The sequence below is a fragment of the Marmota marmota genome, unplaced genomic scaffold (assembly GCF_001458135.2).
Source record: "Marmota marmota marmota unplaced genomic scaffold, marMar, whole genome shotgun sequence".
NCBI classification, from domain to species: domain Eukaryota; kingdom Metazoa; phylum Chordata; class Mammalia; order Rodentia; family Sciuridae; genus Marmota; species Marmota marmota.
In genome coordinates this window covers 6536334-6558522 of record NW_025999891.1, presented here as the reverse complement: position 1 = coordinate 6558522, position 22189 = coordinate 6536334, and the positions used below count along the sequence as shown (strand labels likewise).

At 33.6% G+C, this 22189-nt stretch overlaps 1 protein-coding gene across 11 annotated transcripts in view; it reads right to left on the bottom strand.

Annotated features, from left to right (window-relative positions):
- Window positions 1-22189, bottom strand: part of Rhot1 (ras homolog family member T1) — a 66478-nt gene that overhangs the window by 30047 nt on the left and 14242 nt on the right. For 10 of the 11 annotated variants that reach the window (XR_007344254.1, XR_007344257.1, XM_015501183.2 and 7 more), the window contains exons 2-11: window positions 20049-20107; window positions 17334-17415; window positions 13942-13985; window positions 13594-13647; window positions 13388-13440; window positions 9398-9506; window positions 9007-9108; window positions 2778-2876; window positions 1745-1853; window positions 715-835 (exon numbers count right to left, since the gene is read on the bottom strand). Coding sequence is in view for 9 of the 11 variants with exons in the window: in XM_015501183.2 (XP_015356669.1) it covers window positions 715-835; window positions 1745-1853; window positions 2778-2876; window positions 9007-9108; window positions 9398-9506; window positions 13388-13440; window positions 13594-13647; window positions 13942-13985; window positions 17334-17415; window positions 20049-20107 (832 nt within the window). In the remaining 2 variants the exon portion in view is untranslated. Of the gene's footprint in view, window positions 1-714; window positions 836-1744; window positions 1854-2777; window positions 2877-9006; window positions 9109-9397; window positions 9507-13387; window positions 13441-13593; window positions 13648-13941; window positions 13986-17333; window positions 17416-18828; window positions 18860-20048; window positions 20108-22189 lie in introns of all 11 variants that reach the window. The other variant, XM_048794832.1, reaches the window with a different exon arrangement.

Here is a 22189-nt window from a genome sequence, read left to right as displayed (position 1 = left end):
GTCCACTTTTAAATAAACAGTATTTAAACAGCATTATCAAAGGAAAATAAAACAAACTGACCAGGTATTTAGGGAAAATACTTTATCCTGAGCTAATAACGGGCTATAAAATTGAAGAACTAAAGAAAAATGCATATTTTTGACCTCTTGACTCAAAACCAAGTTTATATGGCTTCTTTTTCTCCTTCTCCAGTAAAAATGAATTAAAAAAACATAACTTGTATTCTCTGTGAGAAGAAGAGCAAGAATTTGAGCCCTGCTATAAGTCTGTAGCTCTCAAGGATGGATGTTTTAAGTTTCTAAGGAGATACCTGGCAATTTCTGGAGATATTTTTGGTTGTCACAGCTAAGGAAAGAAAGAGGTGTTACTGCCATCTAAGTATGCCCAACATCTCAAATGCACAGGACAGGCTGTATAGGAATTATCTGGTCCAAAATGTTGATAGTGCCAAAACTGAGAAACCCTGCTACAAACGTTTGCCTATAAATCTAAATTACTCCTGAGGAACTTGAAGCCTGCCAATCTGTATGCTAAATAAAACTTAAAAATACTTGGCAAGTGGGCTGGGGTTATAACTCAGTGGTAGTGCTTGCCTGGCATGTGTGAGGCACTGCACTCGATTCTTAGCATCACATATAAAAAAATAAAATAAAAAAGTCCACCAACAACTAAAAAACAATTTGAAAAAAAATTAGAAAACCAAAGGTACATACAAGGGGAATAAATATTCAGGTGTTAAATCCAAATCATCATCATAACCAAATCGTCGAAGTACAGTCCAAGTAGTTTCATGTCTCCCTCTCTGGATAAACAGCGTGTGTAAAAAGAGAAAACCTGAAATAAAGTAAATACAATAGATGTAAAGGAAGGTACAGAGTCACACAAGAGAAAAGCATATAATTGCAAGAGCTAGATTTGTAAATATTCATATACCAGTTTCACGGTGAAGATCAAAACAAAATTCACAACTGCCTTAATGAAACAGAGTTCATTTCAGAGTTGAGTTACATATACACCCAGCTCAGCAAGACACCACTGGATGAAAGGGCCAAAATTACGTTCCAAGGAATACATGTATCACAGTTATATGATGGAAGCAAATGAAAATGTTTTTTAGATTTTGAGTTTATTTCTATAATGGAAAATTCTGGAATTCAATTTTATTTCTTATTTTACTTGTGGCTCTATAATATATTCAACAGGGAATATTCTATACTTGATAAGTATAACTTGTAGACAAAATTCTCTGAAAATAATTTCTATTTAAAGACTATTTATGAGTAGAAAAGACTTTAAGATAAATTTATTTGTTCCAGATATCTCTTTCCTTTAGATGGTCCTGAGCATCCCTGAGATGGAACCAATTAAAAAAAAAAAAATTGTGCATATATATACACACACACACACACACACACACACACACACATATATATTTTTGTTGTTGTTGTAGATGGACACAATACCTTTATTTCATTTATTTATTTTTATGTGGCACTGAGAATCAAACTCAGTGCCTCACACATGCTCTACCACTGAGCTACAACCCCAGCCCCCAACCAAGTTTTCTACCTCTAACTTATAGTGATAGTAAAGATAATATGGACTATCTTCCAACTCTTAAATATCCAAATCAGATTTTAGGCATTTTTCTTAAGGCATAAATAATGCTATAAACACCTTCACTTTCTGTGAAATTTCAAAAATATTAAATTTAAAAGTGTTGAAAAAACACCATTAACCCACCTTTCAATGTCAATCCACTGTCAGCCACACCATCACTTATGTGTTTTCTTACTACATTCTTGACATCTTCCAGAGCTTGAGGAGCTAATGGAGTATTGAAACAAATTCTCTAGCAAAAATAAATAAATAAATAAATAAAATAAAAATAAGTTTAAAAATAAACCAGCATTAAAACCACAAATATAAAACAATAATCTACTAAGAATAGAAAATAAGGGGCTGGGGTTGTGGCTCAGTGGTAGATCGCTCGCCTAGCACCTGCGAAGCCCTGGGTTCAATCCTCAGTACCACATAAAAATAAATAAACAAAATAAAGGTATTGTGCCCAACTACAACTAAAAAATAAGTATTAAAAAAAAAAAAACAAGGGAGAGAATTGAATTACAGCAGATTGGATAGGGAGAGAAGATGGGAGGGGAGGGAAAGGGGGATAGTAGAGGATAGGAAAGGTAGCAGAATACAACAGTCACTAGTATGGCATTATGTAAAAACGTGGATGCGTAACCGATGTGACTCTGCAATGTGTATATGGGGTAAAAATGGGAGTTCATAACCCACTTGAATCAAATGTATGAAATATGATATGTCAAGAGCTTTGTAATGTTTTGAACAACCAATTAAAAAAAAATCAAGTAGTTGCAACCAAAATAAATTCTAAATTAAAATAGTCCCCACTTTGAATAATTTACTTAGAAGAAAAGAAACTTCCCAACTCCCCTCATCCTGTTTCTAAAACACAAGGGTCTTTGTATAGCTACGTTACACAAAACCAAGAAAGCAAAATGATTCATAGTTCAAACTTCAAGTTCTTAATATACCCATTGTATACCATGAAATGAAACTATCAAAGAATCCCTTCAATTCCTACATATAAGAGTTTTTTATACCATAAGGGTTTAAGTAGCTTCATGTGATAGTTTTACAAGAAAGAGACTAAGGCAAGCAACAAATTATTGTTTAAGCTTAAAAAATTTTTATAGTTTTTATCAACAAAGACAAAGACATGATAATGCCTAAAACTAAAATCACTTACCTGAAAGAAGTTGAGTTCAGCATCGTTGAGAGTACCATCATTATCTTGATCAGATATTTTAAATATACGAGTAAGGGCTTTTATACAGGCTGGTTTCATCTGTAAAAAATTAAAGTAGGATTTTAAATATGATTTTCATAAGTAAAGGTAAGAACAACTGTCACTGTTTTCACATAACTGCAAATATAATCAACATGAAAAATGATCTAAAGCAAAACCATTTACTTTTACATTGGAGCCTTAGGTAAATGAGGCAATATTTACTTGCACTAATATTTAGAAAGGCTACATTCTTCCCTCATGGCCATAATTCCTCTGAGAACAGGCCAAAAAAAATCATAATAAAGAAGTTCATCATTGGGTGAGGATTCAGGGAGATTCATTATATATTTATGTCCTCCCTCATTCCATAATGAATTTGAACTGACATAAATATATTAAAGGCTCTCCTTCCCAACTTCTGGTAGTAGAATAGGACATGATGTTTTGATCTACCCCTTATATGTTTTAGAGCTAGGATGTAAAATGAACTTATTCACAAACAGATGGCAAAATATCATTGGTTAATACATGTAAAAAACTTTTACTAATTTTGTATTATGAGATAAGAATCTATCTTTTTTTTTTTTTGAACCCAGGGGTGGGTGTTTTACACTGAGCCACACCCCCAACCCATTTTATTTTTTATTTTGAGACAAAGTCCCACTAAGTTGCCTGTGCTAGCCTCAAACTTGCAATCCCAAATTGCTGGGATTATAGGTATGCAAAACTACACCTGCTTAAGAATTATCTACATTTAGAAAAGAATCTTGCCTTTTGAGACTTTGTAAATTTTTATTTTTAAAAAATATTTATTTTTTAGTTTTATTTATTTATTGTAGACACAATATCTTTATTTTACATTTATGTGGTGCTGAGGATGGAACCCAGTGCCTCATGCATGCTAGGCGAAAACTCTACCACTGAGCCACAACCCCAGCCCCTGTAAAATTTTTATAAGTAATGCTGTTGGAAATATGTTTTGATAGCTTCCTCAATTATCTTACGATATAAAAAGAATAGAATATCTGAATATTTAAAAATAAGGTTCTGGGGCTGGGGTTGTGGCTCAGCAGTAGAGTGCTCGCCTAGCATGTGCAAGCCCTGGGTTTGATCCTTAACCCTGCAAAAAAACAAAAAAATTTTCAGGAAGATCTCTGAAGTTTGTTTAGACTTAGAGGTAGATCTCTTATGGACCCATCTATTATGGAGAAATGAGATGGCACGGTGAGAAAAATGTATACTTTTTAGTTTATAACTTCAGCCATATGGCTATCCCAAGCAAAACGGTAATGACAAGTTTTTTTTTTTTTTAGTTGTAGATGGACACAATATCTTTATTGTTTTTTAATATTTATATTTTTAGTTGTAGTTGGACACATACCTTTATTTTATTTATTTTTATTTTTATGTGGTGCTGAGAATCGAACCCAGGGCCTCGTATGTGCTAGGCAAGTGCTCTACTGCTGAGCCACAACCCCAGCCCAATAATATCTTTATTTTTATTTGTTTATTTTTATGTGATGCTAAGGATCAAACCCAGGGCCTTACACATGCTAGGCAAGCGCTCTATCACTGAGCTACAACCCCAGCCCCAAACAATTTTTTTTTTTATTTTACTATTTTATTCATTTTAGTTGTTGACAAACCTTTATTTTTTGTTTATATATGGTGCTGAGAATCGAACCCAGTGCCTCACACATTCAAGGCAAGTGCTCTACCAGTGAGCCACAACCCCCAGCCACCCCACTTTCTTTTTAAGATAGATTTTTTTCTTAAAATAGTTTTTTAGTTGTTGATAGACCTTTATTTTATTTATGTATATGTGGTGCTGAGAATCAAACCCAGTGCCTCACACATGCCAGGCAAGTACGCTACAGCTGAGTCACAGCCCAAGCCCATGATGACAGCTTTGATTATGTTCAAAACTAAATGCAGAAAAAATATTCTTTAAAAGATAGGAAATAGTTTTCTTCAATAAATCTTAGTTAAATGAGGTCTCTTAGCAATTTGACATAGTGAGAAAAAATAAAATGAAAGCTACAAAGATATTAGAAAGAAACAAGAAGAGTTAAATATTTAAAGAGTATTGGCTATGGCTTTCTTTTTACAAGAGTACTAAGTGGACCATAATTTATATAACATCTACAATTATGGGTGACAATATATATATATATATATATATATATATATATATTGTGTTCATCTATATATATATGTATATTTAGTTGTAGATGAACACAATATCTTTATTTATTTATTTTTATGTGGTGCTGAGGATCAAACCCAAGTGCCCCACACGTGTGAGGCAGGCACTCTACCACTAAGCTACAGCCCCAGCCCTCATGGGTGACTTCTGATTAAATAAATAAATGGCAATATATTGCTTCTATAAATATGATCCTAACATTAACATTCAAGATTAATAAAGATTATTATATTTTATTTATTCTCTTTGAAAAAATTGTTATATAATAATCTAAATGTTTACAAAAGAAGCAGTAGCTAGAATGATGCACAAAACAGAACCTAAAAATAACTTCTCATTTTGTTCAAGTGGTTTTTCCTCACATAATAAAAGACATTAAAAAATAATACTGTGAGCAAAATATAAACAGTAATGCATTTTTCATCAAAATTTGAAATGCTGGGCTGGGGCTGAGCAGTAGCGCACTTGCCTGGCACGTGTGAAGCACTGGGTTCGATTCTCAGCACCACATATAAATTAAAAAATAAAGGTCTATCAACAACTAAAAAAAAAATTAAAAAACAAACAAACTTGGAATGCATCAGAAGTTAAAATGCTGTAAAGTGTTGGTTCAATGAAATTTTTAAAGTGCTAACTACCTAAAATATAACACTAAAAAGTGACTACTAGTAGAAAGTATTAAAAATTATACCTCAGTAAAACTGTAAAAAAATTTTACAGTAATAAAAACTATATTTTTTTGGTACAAGGGATTGAACCCAGGGGTGCTTTACCACTGAGCCATATCCCAGCCCTTTTTACTTTTTATTCTGTAACAGGGCCTTGCTAGGTTGCTGAGTCTGGTTTATTTAGTTTTTTTTTGTTGTTGTTATTGTTTTAAATGTGGTGCTGGGGATCAAACCCAGTGTCTCATGCATGCTAGGCAAATGCTCTGCTACTGAGCCACAACCCCAGCCCTGAGTCTGGTTTTAAACTTGCAATCCTCCTGCCTTAGCCTCCCAAACTACTGGGATTACAGTGTGTGCCACCATGCCCAGCAATAAAAACATTTTCTATATGAGAGATCTACTCACACAATAAATATTATTATTACATAGTAGTCACATCTTTTTCATTAGCAGGTAAAATGTGGACAACATAGGTCACACAGAGTTAATCATCATTTAACATTTTAGCTCAGCTTTTAATTTTGAAATTGATGATTCAAATCTGTATTAAAAGCTTATTACTAGGGCTGGGCATGTGGCTCAAGCGGTAGCGTGCTCGCCAGGCATGCGCGGGGCACTGGGTTCGATCCTCAGCACCACATAAAAATAAAATAAAGATGTTGTGTCCACCGAAAACTAAAAAATAAATATTAAAAAAAAAAAAAAAGCTTATTACTATTGGCCAGGCCTGGTGGCACATGCCTGTAATCCCAGTGATATGAGAGGCTGAGGAAGCAGAATTCAAATTTAGTAAGGCACTAAGCAAATTAGTGAGACTCTGTCTCAAAATTAAAAATATTACGGGGGGCTGGAATTGTGGCTTAGCGATAGAGCACTCATCTCGGACGTGCAAAGCCCTGAGTTCAATCCTCAGCACCACATATAAGTAAATAAATAAAATAAAGGTATTGAGTCCATTACAACTAAAAAAAAAAAAAAAAAAAAAAGTATAAAAAAAAAATAAAAAGGGCTAGGGATGTGGTTCAGTTGTTAAGTGCTCCTAAAATCAATCCCCAGTAACAAAAACAAAAACAAAAACTAAACCAAAAAACACTTATTGTTGTTGAAATAAAAGATTCTGGTATAAGCTTAGACTTAAAGCTTGTACATACATACGAATAAGATACGGCCTAAAGTTGAAAGTTTTATCTATTAGGCAGGTGTACCTAAGAAATGAGCAACAGATGGTGGTAGGTGTTTTACCCTAGGGGAAGAGCCAGGGGATTAGCAGATTATCAGAACTAATAATAGTCTTGAGAACAAAGTAGCAAGTAAAGAATTGAGAACTAATGGGGGAGTTTAATGTACCGCCAGACTAAGGCCTCAGAGGTAAATATAGTATAAAAGCACTTTCCAATTTCCTTTATTATAAAATACAGCACCTGACTAATAAGAATGGCATGTGTTTGTAATAAATATATCTACACCTACTAATTATTATGATGAGGCAAGTTTGGGAAATACTGGCTTAGAGTAAATCAGAAATAAGCATCCCAATTAAGAAATTGTAAATCAGGAATAAGAAAGAGTAAACCATGATCAGATTACGGATAACACAAATTAGTTTTACAAGGTGTCAGCACTTTTTCTGTAAAGGGAAACAGCAAATATTTTAGGCTTTGGAGCCAAAAGGCAAAATCAAGGATACCATATAGGTATTTACATAGCAAAAGATAAATCAAATTTTCATCAAGTTTTTACTGATAAATTCAAAATATATTAATGAGTATAACTTTTCTGTATAGGTCTACTAATGAGAACAGATTTTATTGGAGGGATAATATTGTGCTTATTTGGAAATCAAAATTAGTGTTCACTACTGTGAAAATCAATTGCAAATGTTCATATGTTAAGGCTGATCTGTAATGAGATTTTCATCTTTTTTTATTTATTTATGTTTTTTAGTTGTAAATGAACACAATACCTTTAATTTATTTATTTTTATGTGGTACTGAGGATTGAACTCTAAGCTTCACACATGCTAGGCAATAGTAATGATGACAAGTTTTTTTTTAGTTGTAGATGGACACAATATCTTTATTATTTTTTAATATATATATTTTTAGTTGTAGTTGGACACATACCTTTATTTTATTTATTTTTATTTTTATGTGGTGCTGAGAATCGAACCCAGGGCCTCAAATGTGCTAGGTAAGTGCTCTACTGCTGAGCCACAACCCCAGCCCAATAATATCTTTATTTTTATTTGTTTATTTTTATGTGATGCTGAGGATCAAAAGGGCCTTACACATGCTAGGCAAGCGCTCTATCACTGAGCTACAACCCCAGCCCCAAACAATTTTTTTTTAAATTTTATTATTTTATTCATTTTAGTTGTTGACAAACCTTTATTTTTTGTTTATATATGGTGCTGAGAATCGAACCCAGTGCCTCACACATTCAAGGCAAGTGCTCTACCAGTGAGCCACAACCCCCAGCCACCCCACTTTTTTTTAAGATAGATTGTTTTCTTAAAATAGTTTTTTAGTTGTTGATAGACCTTTATTTTATTTATGTATATGTGGTGCTGAGAATCAAACCCAGTGCCTCACACATGCTAGGCAAGTGCGCTACAGCTGAGTCACAGCCCAAGCCCATGATGACAGCTTTGATTATGTACAAAACTAAATGCAGAAAAAATAAATTAACTGTTGTAAGGAGCTTGGAAAAAGAGGGTTTACAGAGTGACTGCTAATGAGAACAGGATTTCTTTTGGGAGTGATGAAAGGTTCTAGAATTAGATAATATTTGCATAATGTATTTAATATACTACAAATCACTGAATTATCTTAAAATGTGAATTTTATGGCATGTAAATATTTTAAAAATATAATCAGTTTTTCTTAAGTTTATGGCAACATATTATTAAATTTTAGATATTTAAATAAGGAATAACTGTATTTCTAGCTATAAAACAAAAACAAAAAGGAGCATTAAAGTTATATATTGTACTCATTTCTAAAAACTACACAAAGGCTTGGGTGTAGCTCAGTGGTAAAGCTACCAAGAGCACTAAACACACATAATCCCCAGTACTACGATTGTTAGAAAAGCACAAGTTTTTTGTTTCTGTGTTAAGTTCAGATTTTATAATAGCAAAGTTGTATAAATAATTAGATAATTAGATAAATACTAAGAAAATGTTGCTATTTAATAAAGTAATAAATTTTGAATTTTGAAAGTTTAACTTTTGCAAAAAACACATAAGAGTTACTAAAAAGTACTATCATACTAGAGTTTCTCCTACATTCCAGTAAACAAGTCTGGTGGTTACCTCCTTCTCCTCTGGGCAGTACAGAGGCCCTGTAGGATGAAGAACAGCTTTCTGTGCATAATAAAAGAGCTCTGATATGTTCTTCAGGTTTTTTGCTGAACACTGAAAAGAAAAGGTTAAAAATTTTATACTGTAAAATCAATTATGAGAACAAAAAATGTATTTTAAAACTATCAAAATAAGGTGGCAGATTTTGTGAAGAAACTGAAAACTGCATTTTCCTTTGTGGACATCACAATATCATGTCTACACACAACCTAGTTCTGTTGTACTTGGGTTTACATGAGTGCACAAAGAGCAGAAAATTTATTCCATCACACATCACCCCCATTCCTATTCAGAATCTCAGGTTAGTGAGAATTCACCAATAATAAATTTTCATGAGGCATACCTCCACACAGGTTTCTATTTCTGTATACTGGTTCATGATGGGAAGGATGGTCTCCATGCTACTGTATTCCACCAGATCAGACTTGTTCCCAACCAATATCAAAGGCAGCCTGAAATAAATAGGAATTGTAATAAGAAAGGGAAAAGACCTTATATCTACATTTAATTCACATCATAACTCAGAATTTCTAAGTAAAAATCTTATTAAAACTCATGAACTCTTACTATAGTCAGTTTCATCTAACCATTGAACACATATTTAATGGGTACCTATAATAAACCACGAACATATTAAAGACACAAGACAAGGAAGATCTCTTCCAATTCTAACATTGAAAACAGAAAATGAACAATAAGTAAATAAACAATTTTTCAATTCAGTAAGTGTTATGAAGGAACTGAAAAGGGGCATATAGGATAGATAGAGCACATGGAAGAAGTTAATTACAAATAGTAATCAGAGAAAAACTCTCCAACAAAGTAGTATTTGAACAAAGGAGTAAAAGACCAGATTAGAATTCTTTATATGAAGAGCAAGGAAAAGCTACCTGGGAAGAAGGGTCACCACATTCAAAGGCCTCAAATTGAAAAAAAAAAAAAAAAGATCCTGGTGGGGTCAAAGATGCTGGAGTGAAGAGATGCTGAGCAAAAGAGGTTATGAAAATTATGAAATGGGGCTGGACACGATCAAAGGCCAGACATATAGAACTTAAAAGCTGCAGTAAGGAGAGTGGAAGACACTGAAGGGTTAAAAGCAGGAGCATGACATGATCTGATCCACATTTTTAAATGCAATGATTTGTTACTTTTAAAACATACATACTGAAAGATACATAGTGTGATATAGTATGTTAGTTTGCTTCAAAATGACTCGAATGGGAGGAGTAATAGATGAAATGAAACTGGCAATGAGTTAATTGTTGAAGCTGGATGACAGATACATGGGAATTATTACACTATTCTCTCTACTTTTGTATATGTTTGATTTCTTTCATTAAGAAAAAGTTTTTTTGCTGGGCACAGTTGTGTGTGCCTATAATCCCAGTGGCTCAGGAGGATCATGAGTTCAAAGCCAGACTCAGAAAAGTGAGGGACTGAGCAACTCAGTGAGATTCTGTCTCTAAATAAAATACCAAAAAGAAAAAAGGGCTGGGGATGCGGCTCAGGGGCCAAAGTGCCCCTGAGTTCAATACCCAGTACCCCTCCTCCCATCAAAACAAAAAGAAAAAGCTTTTTTTCCCCTTTTATTTTCAGTATTGGGGACTGAACCCAGGAGTGCTTTACCACTGAGCTACATCCCTAGCACTTAGTTTATTTTTTGAGATAGGGTCTCGCTAAATTATTGCAGGTATCACTAAGTTGCTGAGGCTACCCGTGAACTTACAATCTTCCTGTCTCGGCCTCCTGAGCCACATGTCACTGTGCCCACTTAGAAAAGGCTTTTTAAAAATCTGATAGCTTGGAATAGAGCATTCACAGTGAAGTTGAAGAAGAAATATTCAGATTTAAGACATTTTAGGAGTACAACTAACACAGATATTAGTATCTGATAAACACAGAAGCTGAAGGAAAGGGAAAAATATACAGGATTTTGGCTAGAGAAAATGAAGAGATTCCATAAGACATCGAAGATGGAGGGAGTTTTGTTTCTTGGTGGGAGAGTGGGTGGGCAGAGAATTAAAGATTTTGTTTTAGACAAGTGAAATCTGGAGAAGACTGTGGGAAATCGAAATAGGTTATCAAAGAGGATCAGTCTAATGAAGAACTGTTATTTGGGAATCCTACAAGACAGCTTGCAGAAAGCAAATTATCTTGCTGGAACTCGAAACTGCAATAGAAATCCTTGAAACATTTAGTTTACCTCCCCGCTATGACCATCATGCTTAAAGAAACTGACCCACTCTATTACCCAAATATTGATTCCCAAGCAATCCAGAAGGTTTTCCAAAAACATAGTGGTTTATAATAACAGATGTATACAGAAATGCCTTCTCTGAAGAGTCCCTCCCAGAAATAGCTTAATGAAGAAAAACAAATATCAGGAGCATACAGGTATCAGATCCTCCAAAGGAGCCCTGTCCAATATAACATTCTATGATGGTGCGACTATTCTTTACCTGCCCCGTTCATTACTGTTAACAACTAGCCAGATGTAGCTATAAAGCTCCTGAAATGTGATTAAACATATTGAAGAAACTATAATTTTAGTTTTATTTAATTTTAATTTATTTAAAGTTAAAATGCCACAACTGACTAGAGACTACTGCAGTGGGAACCACATCTTTGAAGGGTCCACTCTCCCCTTTCCATCTTGTCAATAAGTCACCATAAAGTTTAAAACCATGATAAGAAGGCACCATCGGAGCTATTAGGCATAGCACTTACAATGCCATCTCAGTCCAAAGTTGCTCTTCCATAACTAAGTAAAACAGATGAATGATCACATTAATCTGTTCAGAACCAGACTTTCAGCTGGGCATGGTGGTATACAACTTTAATCCTAGCAACTCGGGAGACTAAGACTAAGACAAGGGAATCAATTTAGCAAGGCCTTAAGCAACTTAGAGAGAATTTGTCTCAAAATAAAAAATAAAAAGGGTTGGGGATTTGACTGGGTGCAGTGGCACACTCCTGTAATGCCAGCAAACCGAGAGGCTGAGGCAGGAGGATGGCAAAGTTCAAAGCCAGCCTCAGCAATGGCAAGGTGTTAAGCAACTCAATGAGACCCTGTCTCCACATAAATTACAAAATAGGATTGGAGATGTGGCTAAGTGGTTGAGTGCCCCTGACTTCAAACCCCAGTACTCCTCCCTCCAAAAAACAGGGGTTTGGAGATGTGACTTAGTGGTCAAGCACCCCCTGGGTTCAATCTCCAGTACAAAAAAAACCCCAAAAAACAACAACAAAAAAAAAAGAACTAGGCTTTCAGAGTTTCAAAAGACAAAAATGCTCAACTGAAAATAAATTTTTAAAAAATTGAGTACAGGACCAAATGTGCTCAATTAATAAATATGAGTTTGAATTTCTTAACATTTAAGACTCAAATGCGCTTCATAAATGTTATTCCAATTAAATAATATTGCAAGAAAATATTTTGTTTCCATTTAAATTTAAAATGTTTATGCTCAGAACTACTATTCTGGTTCAGAAAAATACAGAATGCACACTCTCTTACTTTTTCCCTGTCATACTTATATCTTCCAAAGAATTACAAAGAAATCTTTCTTTATGAATTCCTAAAGAGTTCCTTAAAGAATTTATAAAGTACTTACATATGCATTATTTCATTTGATTCTCAATATAACCACATGTAGCTAAGACAGATATTACCCTTATCCTCACTTATACATGAGGAAACTAACAAGTCAAAGTCTACAAGCTCATAAGGGTCAAACCAGATTTCAAGGGTTATTCATGTTTTTTCAAAGTTCCTGCTCTAACATACACTACACTGTATACAATCAACTATAATTGCCCACACCGTGAGTAAACGATGATGCCATATTTCATCAAAGGAGTACAAAATAGGAGAGAGGGTTACGGGGGTCTAGCACCGTGGTAGAGTACTTGCCTTGCATGTATAAGGTCCTAGATTTCAATCTGCACCACCATAAAAATAGAGGGTGTGTGTGTGCACACAAAATACAGGTGAGGATACACTCTAAAACTGAGACTTTCAAGCAGCAGTTTGAGAAACAAAAATGTAAGATTATCAAAATATTTAATCTGTCTGTATTTATGAATTATTAGCATAGTGCCGTTTCTTTGCTCTCAAATATACTTACTGCTTCAAGTGATTCCTCCCAAAACAGATGTGTGGGGATGTATGGAGGTATGTAAGCAGACAGATGAACTGACAAAGCATATGTGGCAAATGTTAACAACTGATGGATCTGTGAAGGGTTTTCAGATGTTCATTACTATTTCTCACATCTTTTTGGTAAAATTCCTATTTGAAATTTTTCAATATAAAGTTTGAGAGAAAAAATACCTGCTGTCTTTGTCTGTTCTTTCATTTATGAGAGGAATCCATCGACTTGTTACCTAAAACAAAAATGAACAAGAGCAAAGTCATGATGTAGATCATCATTAAAAATTTTGTCCTCTAATCATTAAAATTCTAAATTGAGGATCAACTTTGAAAGTGCTCCATTGAAATTTAACTAAATATAATGGGAAAAAATCATATATTTATACCTTATCAATAGAATGTTTGTTGTTAACAGCATAAACTATGCAGATGACATTAGCCTAGAAGAAAAATTAACAAATTAATGTCATTTTAAAATAAAAATACAAACATTAGCATTTAATTACCAACTAGTTAATATATTTGGCTCAAAGGCAGAAAAATTTTGAAGGGGAAAAAAAAGCTTACCCCTAAAGAGTAAAATATTCCTAAGGATCCACAATAAAAACATGTTCAAAATTAGCATCAACAACAAAGAATTGAAAATTCTTGCTAAGTGAGAAAATGAAAAAAGCACACTCTTAGGGTCATCACTGTTTTTCCACAAAAACATACAACTATTTTTTTAAACTTACCTGTGATATTTCTTGATGAAGTTGTTCATCACTCTGTTCTGCTTCTACAAGTGACAAAAAGTCAATATTCACATTTTAAACACTTTCATTATAACCAATAGTCAACCTATAATACATGTGACACCAATTACTATCCTTCAAAATGCCATGGTATAGCTCTACCATGGTATACATGATAGAGCTAGGATAAGGAAGCAAAGAAATCAAGACTGGGTAGCAAAGACCAGGGTAACCCAGGAGCAGAGAAAGTTGAACTAAGATAAGGAAGCTGGCTAATGATAAAAGACACATCCATAAGAAGGTAGCCGGAGCATAGAAGAGCAGAGACATTGTGTGATAAATCTAGGCCAGCATCTGATCCAGGGTTACAAAGGGTCAGACAAAAGAGATCAGCAACTCAAGATAGAAAACTGAGTGCTTTAAAGTCGGAAGCTCAGAGTGAGTCTACATAATAGGGTCCAAAAGGCCAGGTGAGAATCTGGTCAATACAAGCTTACAATCTAGATAGCAGGTAGAAGAAATAATAACCAGGACCCAGAAGCAAAACTATAGCATGACAATGAAGAATCAAGCACATATTTCTAGCCAGAACTGCTCTCAAAGGGTATACATGATAGAGCTAGGACGAGGAAGCAAAGAAATCAAGAGCAATTAATTTAGATCATTTTAGGTTACATGTCTCCCCCCAAATGCCTGTTATTCCTCACAAAGAAACTAGTAATGGTATGTTATACTATGCTAAAAAAAAAAAAGGCTGTATATTTAATATTTTTCCATATGTTGAGTAGTCAACAAGGCTTCAATTCTAATAATTAAATTAATCAAATTATAAGGCTGTGTGTATCAAAAAAGAATAATTCTATAAATAAAGCTAGTTATGAGGCTTCAATTTCTAGTATACTGCTGTTCAACATACATACAATGCAAGCCACATATGTAATTGTTAATTTTCTAGTAGTTATCTTTAAAAAGGTAAAAAGAGTCCATGCATGGTGGCGCATGCCTGTAATCCCAGTAGCTTGGGAGGCTGAGACAGGAGGATCAAGTTCAAAGTCAGCCTTAGCAAAAAGCAAGGTGCTAAGCAACTCAGTGAGACCCTGTCTCTAAATAAAACATAAAATAGGGCTGGGATGTGGCTCAGTGGTCAAGCACCCCTGAGTTCAATCCCCAATACCAAAAAAAAAAAAAAAGATAAAAGGGGTAAAATTAATTTTTATTTAACCCAAAATATAAAAAATTAAATTAAAAAAATTAAAACTCCCACTCAATAGAAAAATTAATGAGATACTTTTACATTTTTTATGCTAACACTTAAAAATATACTTGCATTTTAAATTTTTTTTTTTTTGAGAGACAGAGAGAGAATTTTTTTTTAATATTTATTTTTTAGTTCTTGGAGGACACAACATCTTTGTTTGTATGTGGTGCTGAGGATCGAACCCGGGCTGCACGCATGCCAGGCGAGCGCGCTACCGCTTGAGCCACATCCCCAGCCCCGCATTTTAAATTTATAGCACTTTATTTTTTGTTTGTTTTTTGGTACTGAGAATTGAAACCAGGGCTGGAGTTGTAGTTCAGTGTTAAGGCATTTGTCTAGCATGTGTGAGGCACTGGGTTTAATCCTTAACACCACATAAAAATAAATAAATAAAATAAAGTTGTTGTGTCCACCTACAAATAAAAATTAAAAATTAAAAAATAAATTTGAACCCAGGGGTACTCTACCCCTGAGTTATATCCCCAGCTCTTTTTGTTATTTTTTAAATTTGAGAGATGAGGGCTAGAGCTGTGGCTCAGTGATAGAACACTCGTCCACCATACATAAGGTACTGGGTTGGATCCTCAGCACCACATATAAATAAATGAATGAATGAATGAATGTTAAAAAAAATTGTTTAAAAAAATTTGAAAGAGAGTCTCCCTAAGTTGCTTGCGGCCTCACTAAGCTGCCAAAGCTGGTCTCAAACTTGTGATTCTCCTGTCTCAGCCTCCTGAGTTGCTGGGATTACCGTCATGGGCCACCATACCCAGCTATAGAACATTTAAAATTTAGAATGGCCATAGGTAATGGACAGAACAGTTATAGTGTTTTATTTTGAAAATATATGGAATATCAATTTATCCAAAGTATTATCATTATATTTATATCCATGTTCTAAAAAGTTCTAGATCAGAAATAATTAAATGAATAAAATGTAAGTAGTATTATGTAAAAAGTTTTTAAGTTATTGAAAGCACTATAGATGTGTTTCTGATATATAAGCAAGTTGACAAATGTTTTACTTATTTTATTTGTGACAAAGGTTGATGATATGATTTAGATCCTAAATGTCCCCCAAAGCTCCTGTGTTGAAGTCTTGATCCTCAATGCAGCAGTGTTCAGAGGTGAGACCTTCTGAAGGTGACTGGATCACGAGTGCTCTGACATAATAAATGGATAATCCAATTATAGATTCATAGCTCAATGGACTATTGGAAGGTGATGGACACTTTAGAAAATACAGCCTAATTGGAGAAATTAGGTCACTGGGGATGTGCCCTTGAAGGGTGCATTTTGTCTCAGACCCCTTCTCTAAGCTTCTTGACCACCATGAGGTAAACATTTTTGTATCATGTGCTTTTATCATCATGGCTTGCCTCATGACAGGTCCAAAAGCAACCTTGCCAAGCATCCATAGATTGAAACCATGAGCCAAAGTATACATTTACTCCTCTTAAGTTGTTATCTCAGGTATTTTGTCAGTAACAGAAAGCCGACTAGTAAAGTTGACAAAAAATAAATTCAGAATTCAATATATTCTTAAATTCAGAATTCTAAATCATCAAAACATACCTGAATGGATAACAACAAAATTGACCCAGAACTTCTTTCTGTAAACGTGCCAATTTCAGCAGGGTAATGACTTATATATCATTTGCCATTTACTTTTCCTCCTTATTTTTTATTATTATGGAACCCAATTTGGTATTTTGGGGACACAGAACTACCAAATGGAGGCTTTAGGTAGGGAGTAGAATGGGGGATGCGGATTGAAAGAGACGTTAGGGGAATATCATATACTACAACAGAGAAAGGACCATCTCTCTCTGATTTTTTTTTTTTTTTTTGGTACCAGAAATTGAACCCAGGAGCACTTAACCACTGAGCACATCCCCAGCCCTTTTTATTTTTTTTTTATTTTGAGACAAAGTCTCACCAAGTTGTTTAGGGCCTCACCAATTTGCTGAGGCTGGCTTTGAACTTATGATCCTCTTACCTCAGTCTCCCAAGATGCTAAGATTACAGACATGTACTCTGCTCAGCCTCTGAGAATTTTTAAAAGCTCAATAAGACTGTCTTCAGGACTATTAAACTAACTCTAGAGCTTCACCTACAAAAGGACATCCATTACCTGAGTAATCTACAATGTGTGTTGGAACTCTCTCGGGGGTGACGTCAGCTGGAATGGTGATTTCTTCTGCCCGAGGAGGAACCTTTTTTGCAAACAAACGCAGAAAAGGAAAAAATTAGGGGATATTATCAAATTCGTTAACAGATTATATAAATTTATTTATATTAGTCCCTTATAAATTCTTATTTTAACTTTTTAAATTCTTATTTTTTTTACTCATCACAGATGCAAATATATATGAAAAATATATGGTAAAAACATTTTTTAATAGCATAATAAAAACTAAAAAAGGTTTTTCTTTTGAAAAACAATGCACATTTCTACTTATGTAGGTAGAAGACATATTAAGGACACTTTTTATCCGATATAGACAAAAACAATTCTTAAATTAATTTGGTGTTTCAAACATTAGTTTTTAAAATATATTATTCTCATTCTATTTTATTGAAGGCCCAAGATACTCTACAGACGAGGAGCTATGGTAATCCAACACAATTTTCAGGAGCTGGAGGTGTAGCTAAGTGGTAGAACACTTGCCTAGAATGTACAAGGCCATGGGTTCCATCTCAAGAACTGAAAAAAAAAACCCACAAAAAAACAACAAAGCAATATTTAAATTAATCAGTAAATTATCAAATTAACTTCTAGAAGTTAACTAGTTGGCTGCCTAATGTGCCATATGCTTAATAATCTCATTTTTCAGCTAGCATGTTGGCACACATATGTAGTTACAGACTCAGGAGGCTGAGGCAGGAAAACTGCAAGTTTGAGGCTAGCCCCAGAGACTTAGCAAGATGCTGTCTCTAAATGAAAATTTAATAAAAAGGGGCTGGAAAGAAAGAACCACTTAGCTCAGTGGTAGAGTGTACCTAAATTCTACCAACTGAGCTATGTCCCCAGCCCCAAGACTATATATATATATATAAAAAAAAAAAAAGAAAGAAAGAAATTAGCAAACAATTCTTTTTTTAAAATATTTTTATTTTTTAGTAGTAGATGGACACAATATCTTTATTTATTTATTTATTTTTATGTGATGCTGAGGATCAAATCCAGTGCCTCATATTTGCAAGGCAAGCGCTCTACCACTGAGCTACAATTGCAGCCCAAGACTATATAATTTTTAAATTAATTAAAAATCTCTTATCCATACTCAGGAGGGCAATGCTAAAATAGTTCTAAACTAAGTCAAATTTTTGCAGAAAACCTTTAGGTATTATACCTCTTTCCCAACTGACTATAAATTAATGTTAACAATTCCACAAATGAAAATATACTTCACTTCTCAAACTAAGTAATTACTTATTTGACTATCTTATTTAAGGGGGCAGGAAGCAAAAGAAACAATGAATGGTCATATGGTTGTTGTGGATGTTGAAAACACTATCATATGGAAATGTAATTCAGTGGGAAAGTACATATTTAGCATGCACAAGGCCCTGGATTCAATTCCCAGCACCAAAAAAAACTAACACAGGATACATCAAATTTCTACCTGAACAATGAAATTACACAGTTATTTCTACCTAAAAAAGAGCAAAGAAGGGGTAAATGCAAACTGTGTTACTAATAATAATATTATGTAAAGAAAAAAAAAACAGAAATCATTTTCATTCTATTCCACTTATCCCATTCCCCATAGCAATAGCCTAACTTTTAGCTAGCAGCCTCTCACACTAGAACTTTGAAAGTGGAAATAAATATATACTGTCAGTCATAATAAAACCACCTGATTTTTGGTGGCACTTCACTATTACTAAGCTCATCTCATTTGTGATCCAAAACAATTCTTTTAGGTGAGCAAAGGAAGAATGAATTAGTTTCTTCATTTGTAAAATGAGGTAGGTAGATAAATGTTTCCAAATATGTGTGTTAGAATTCTAGTGGTTCTGCAAAAACACTCAAAAGAGTAGGCAGTGGAAAACAAGCAGAGATCCAGATTTTTCACCCTAATTTCAACTCACAGAATACTCATCATCTCTTTTATATTTGGGGCTTATAAGTAACATTTTATTTTTAAAAATGAGTTATACAATCTCATTATCTCTTTCAACTTCCATTTTACAGATGAGACAACTAAGGCACCAAGATGACAAATGTCCTAGACAAGGTCAAAAGCAGGAAACACAAAGGACTTGGTAAACTTAGATCTAGTTGATTCTTTCTCAGATATGCCTCTATAAACTAATATAAACCTTTAAAAAGTTTCATCTGGGGCTGGGATTGTGGCTCAGAGATAGAGTGCTTGCCTAGCATGTGTGAGGCACTGGGTTTGATTCTCAGCACCACATATAAATAAATGAATAAAAAGTCCATCAACAACTAAAAAAAAGTTTCAACTGTTGAAAAGGAAACATTTTTTAAAAAGTAAGAGTTATTTCACTTTAACTTACTTTTGATAATTTTTAAAAATATTTTTTAGTTGTAGATGGATACCTTTATTTATTTATGTTTATGTGGTGATAAGGATGAATCCCAGTGCCTCATACATGTGAGGCAAGCTCTCTGCCACTGAGCCACTATTCCAGCTCTTATTTTTTTTAAAAAAGAAAGATGGACACAATAACTTTATTTTATTTATTTTTGTGTGGTGCTAAGGATCAAACCCCTCACATGCATGAGGCAAGCGCACTATCACTGAGCTATAACCCCAGCCCTTACTTTTGATAATTTTTTAAAAAATTCTAAATATGGAAAAGAAATCAAAATGTTTACCTCTTCTGGAAATTCTTCACTGACCAGAGACATAATGAGTGATGTCTTCCCAACTCTAGCTGTGAAAAGAAAAATCATCACTTTAATGAAAGTGTTTGGTTCTATATAAGCTCAAATCCAGCAGCCAGAGAGGAAATATATTACTTATTAGCTAAAATCAAAGGCATCCAAATTTAATAAAATATTTAAAAGCATACATAAACATGTACATACATATATATATATGTGTGTATATATATATATATGTAATTTTTAAAAAATAGTAATAATAAATCTGTTTCATATCAATATTAAAAAACCTCCAACGTTATTTTTGGGAATTCTATATAAGAATCCATTGTATAAAGTTTTATAATTTATTAATGTGATTTCCCAACAGTGAACATTTGGATTGTTCTGGAAATTGTTCACTAACTAAGACATAATGAATGATGCCTTCCCAACTCTAGCTGTGAAAATAAAAATCATCACTTTAATGAAAGTATTTGGAAACAATCCAAATGTTCACTTTTACAAACAATGCAGTAATTAGTATTTTTACAAAATAATTTCCTTGTAGTGGAATTTAAGAATTTTAGTTATGATGCATGATTTTTGAATAGATAAATTATTTCTAAAATAAACCAATTTATATCTTCATCAACAGAATACCAGTGCTTTATTTCTTTACATTCCTACATTCTTTCTTTTTAAATATATTTAAAACAAAAAAAAAATCCTGTTACATTTTCCATTTTAAATATATTATCTTTAAAATCTTGATTTTTATTCTGAAATTTGACTTGTATTTACATAATTTTTATTATCATGTAATTACTTTTATTAGACATTCAACTGTTTATCATCTAAACTCTTTTGTGATTCCAGAGGAAACAACTTGCCTATTAGCCTCTGCCATAGTAGCAAATTATAATTTTTAAAAGTAAAGTCTAAATATGAAAGAATAGATATTTTTAGAGTTAAGAACAATCACAATCTCTTCCTAGATGACTAAAGGAAAGGGCTATAATCAATGGTTACACCACAGGAAGGAGAATGAGTACTGGTCAAAATAGCAGAGGATTTGCTATGAACAACTGAGTACTAGTGGACAGACAGATTAGATGTTTTAATAGATGTTTTCCAGCTCTGATTTCTACAAACCTTCTCTTGTGTGAGAAGGGCTGGGCCTTTTTCAAGTGGCTGACCATAAAGTGTGACTGAGTTCCTACTACATCAGTGAGTCCAAAGCCATGATCACAGAATTGCTAGAACCTAGCAGCAATGCCAAATTATATAGCTCTTCACAAAATTTTCAGATAAGGAACCTGGGACCTACAGACAAAAATTTTCTCAAGATGTTACAAAAATATTAGTTGCAGATCTATCTGCAGATTGCAAAGTCAATGCTTTCTCTTATGCTATATTTTCCAAAAAATTGCTAATAAAACTTAATAATATAGACAGGAAATGGTGACTATATCAGCATGTATCACATACATAAACAAATATCACATAGTATAATTAAAATATTCACTAATTTAGCAGGGCAGAGCGATGTACCCCTACAATCCTAGCTACCCAAGAGACTGAGGCAGGAGGAGCACAGGTTCAAGGTCAGCTTCAGCAATTTAGGAAGACTTTGTCTCAAAATAAAAAAAATGAAAGGGGTTGGGGATGTATATCAGTGGTAAAGTGTCCTGGGTTTGATCCCTCATATAGCAAAATAAATAAACAACGATTATGCAAGTCACCATTTCATTGGCAACCAGATCTTGTTCAATTTTACTTTATTAAACTTATTTTGAAAAATTTCAGATTTACAAAGAAATTGCAGAATACAAAGTATTCATGTCTTTTACTCAGATTCCTCACATATTAACATCATTTTCCCCCTCTCCCATCTCTCTATATATCTTTATTTGTATCTATTACAAATAGGTTTACATAAGACCCTTTGAAAATAAGTACATCTTTGCACATATTTCCTGAAAGCAAACTCCAATGTATATTGTTAACAGTAGGAAATTAACCACAAACACAATACTATTATTTCATGTGTCTGACCATTATCCTTTACAGAAAAGGATTTATTTTTTATGGTCTAAGAGCAAATGTTGCCTTTGCTGTCAATCTGAAAGAATTTCTTTAAAATATATATA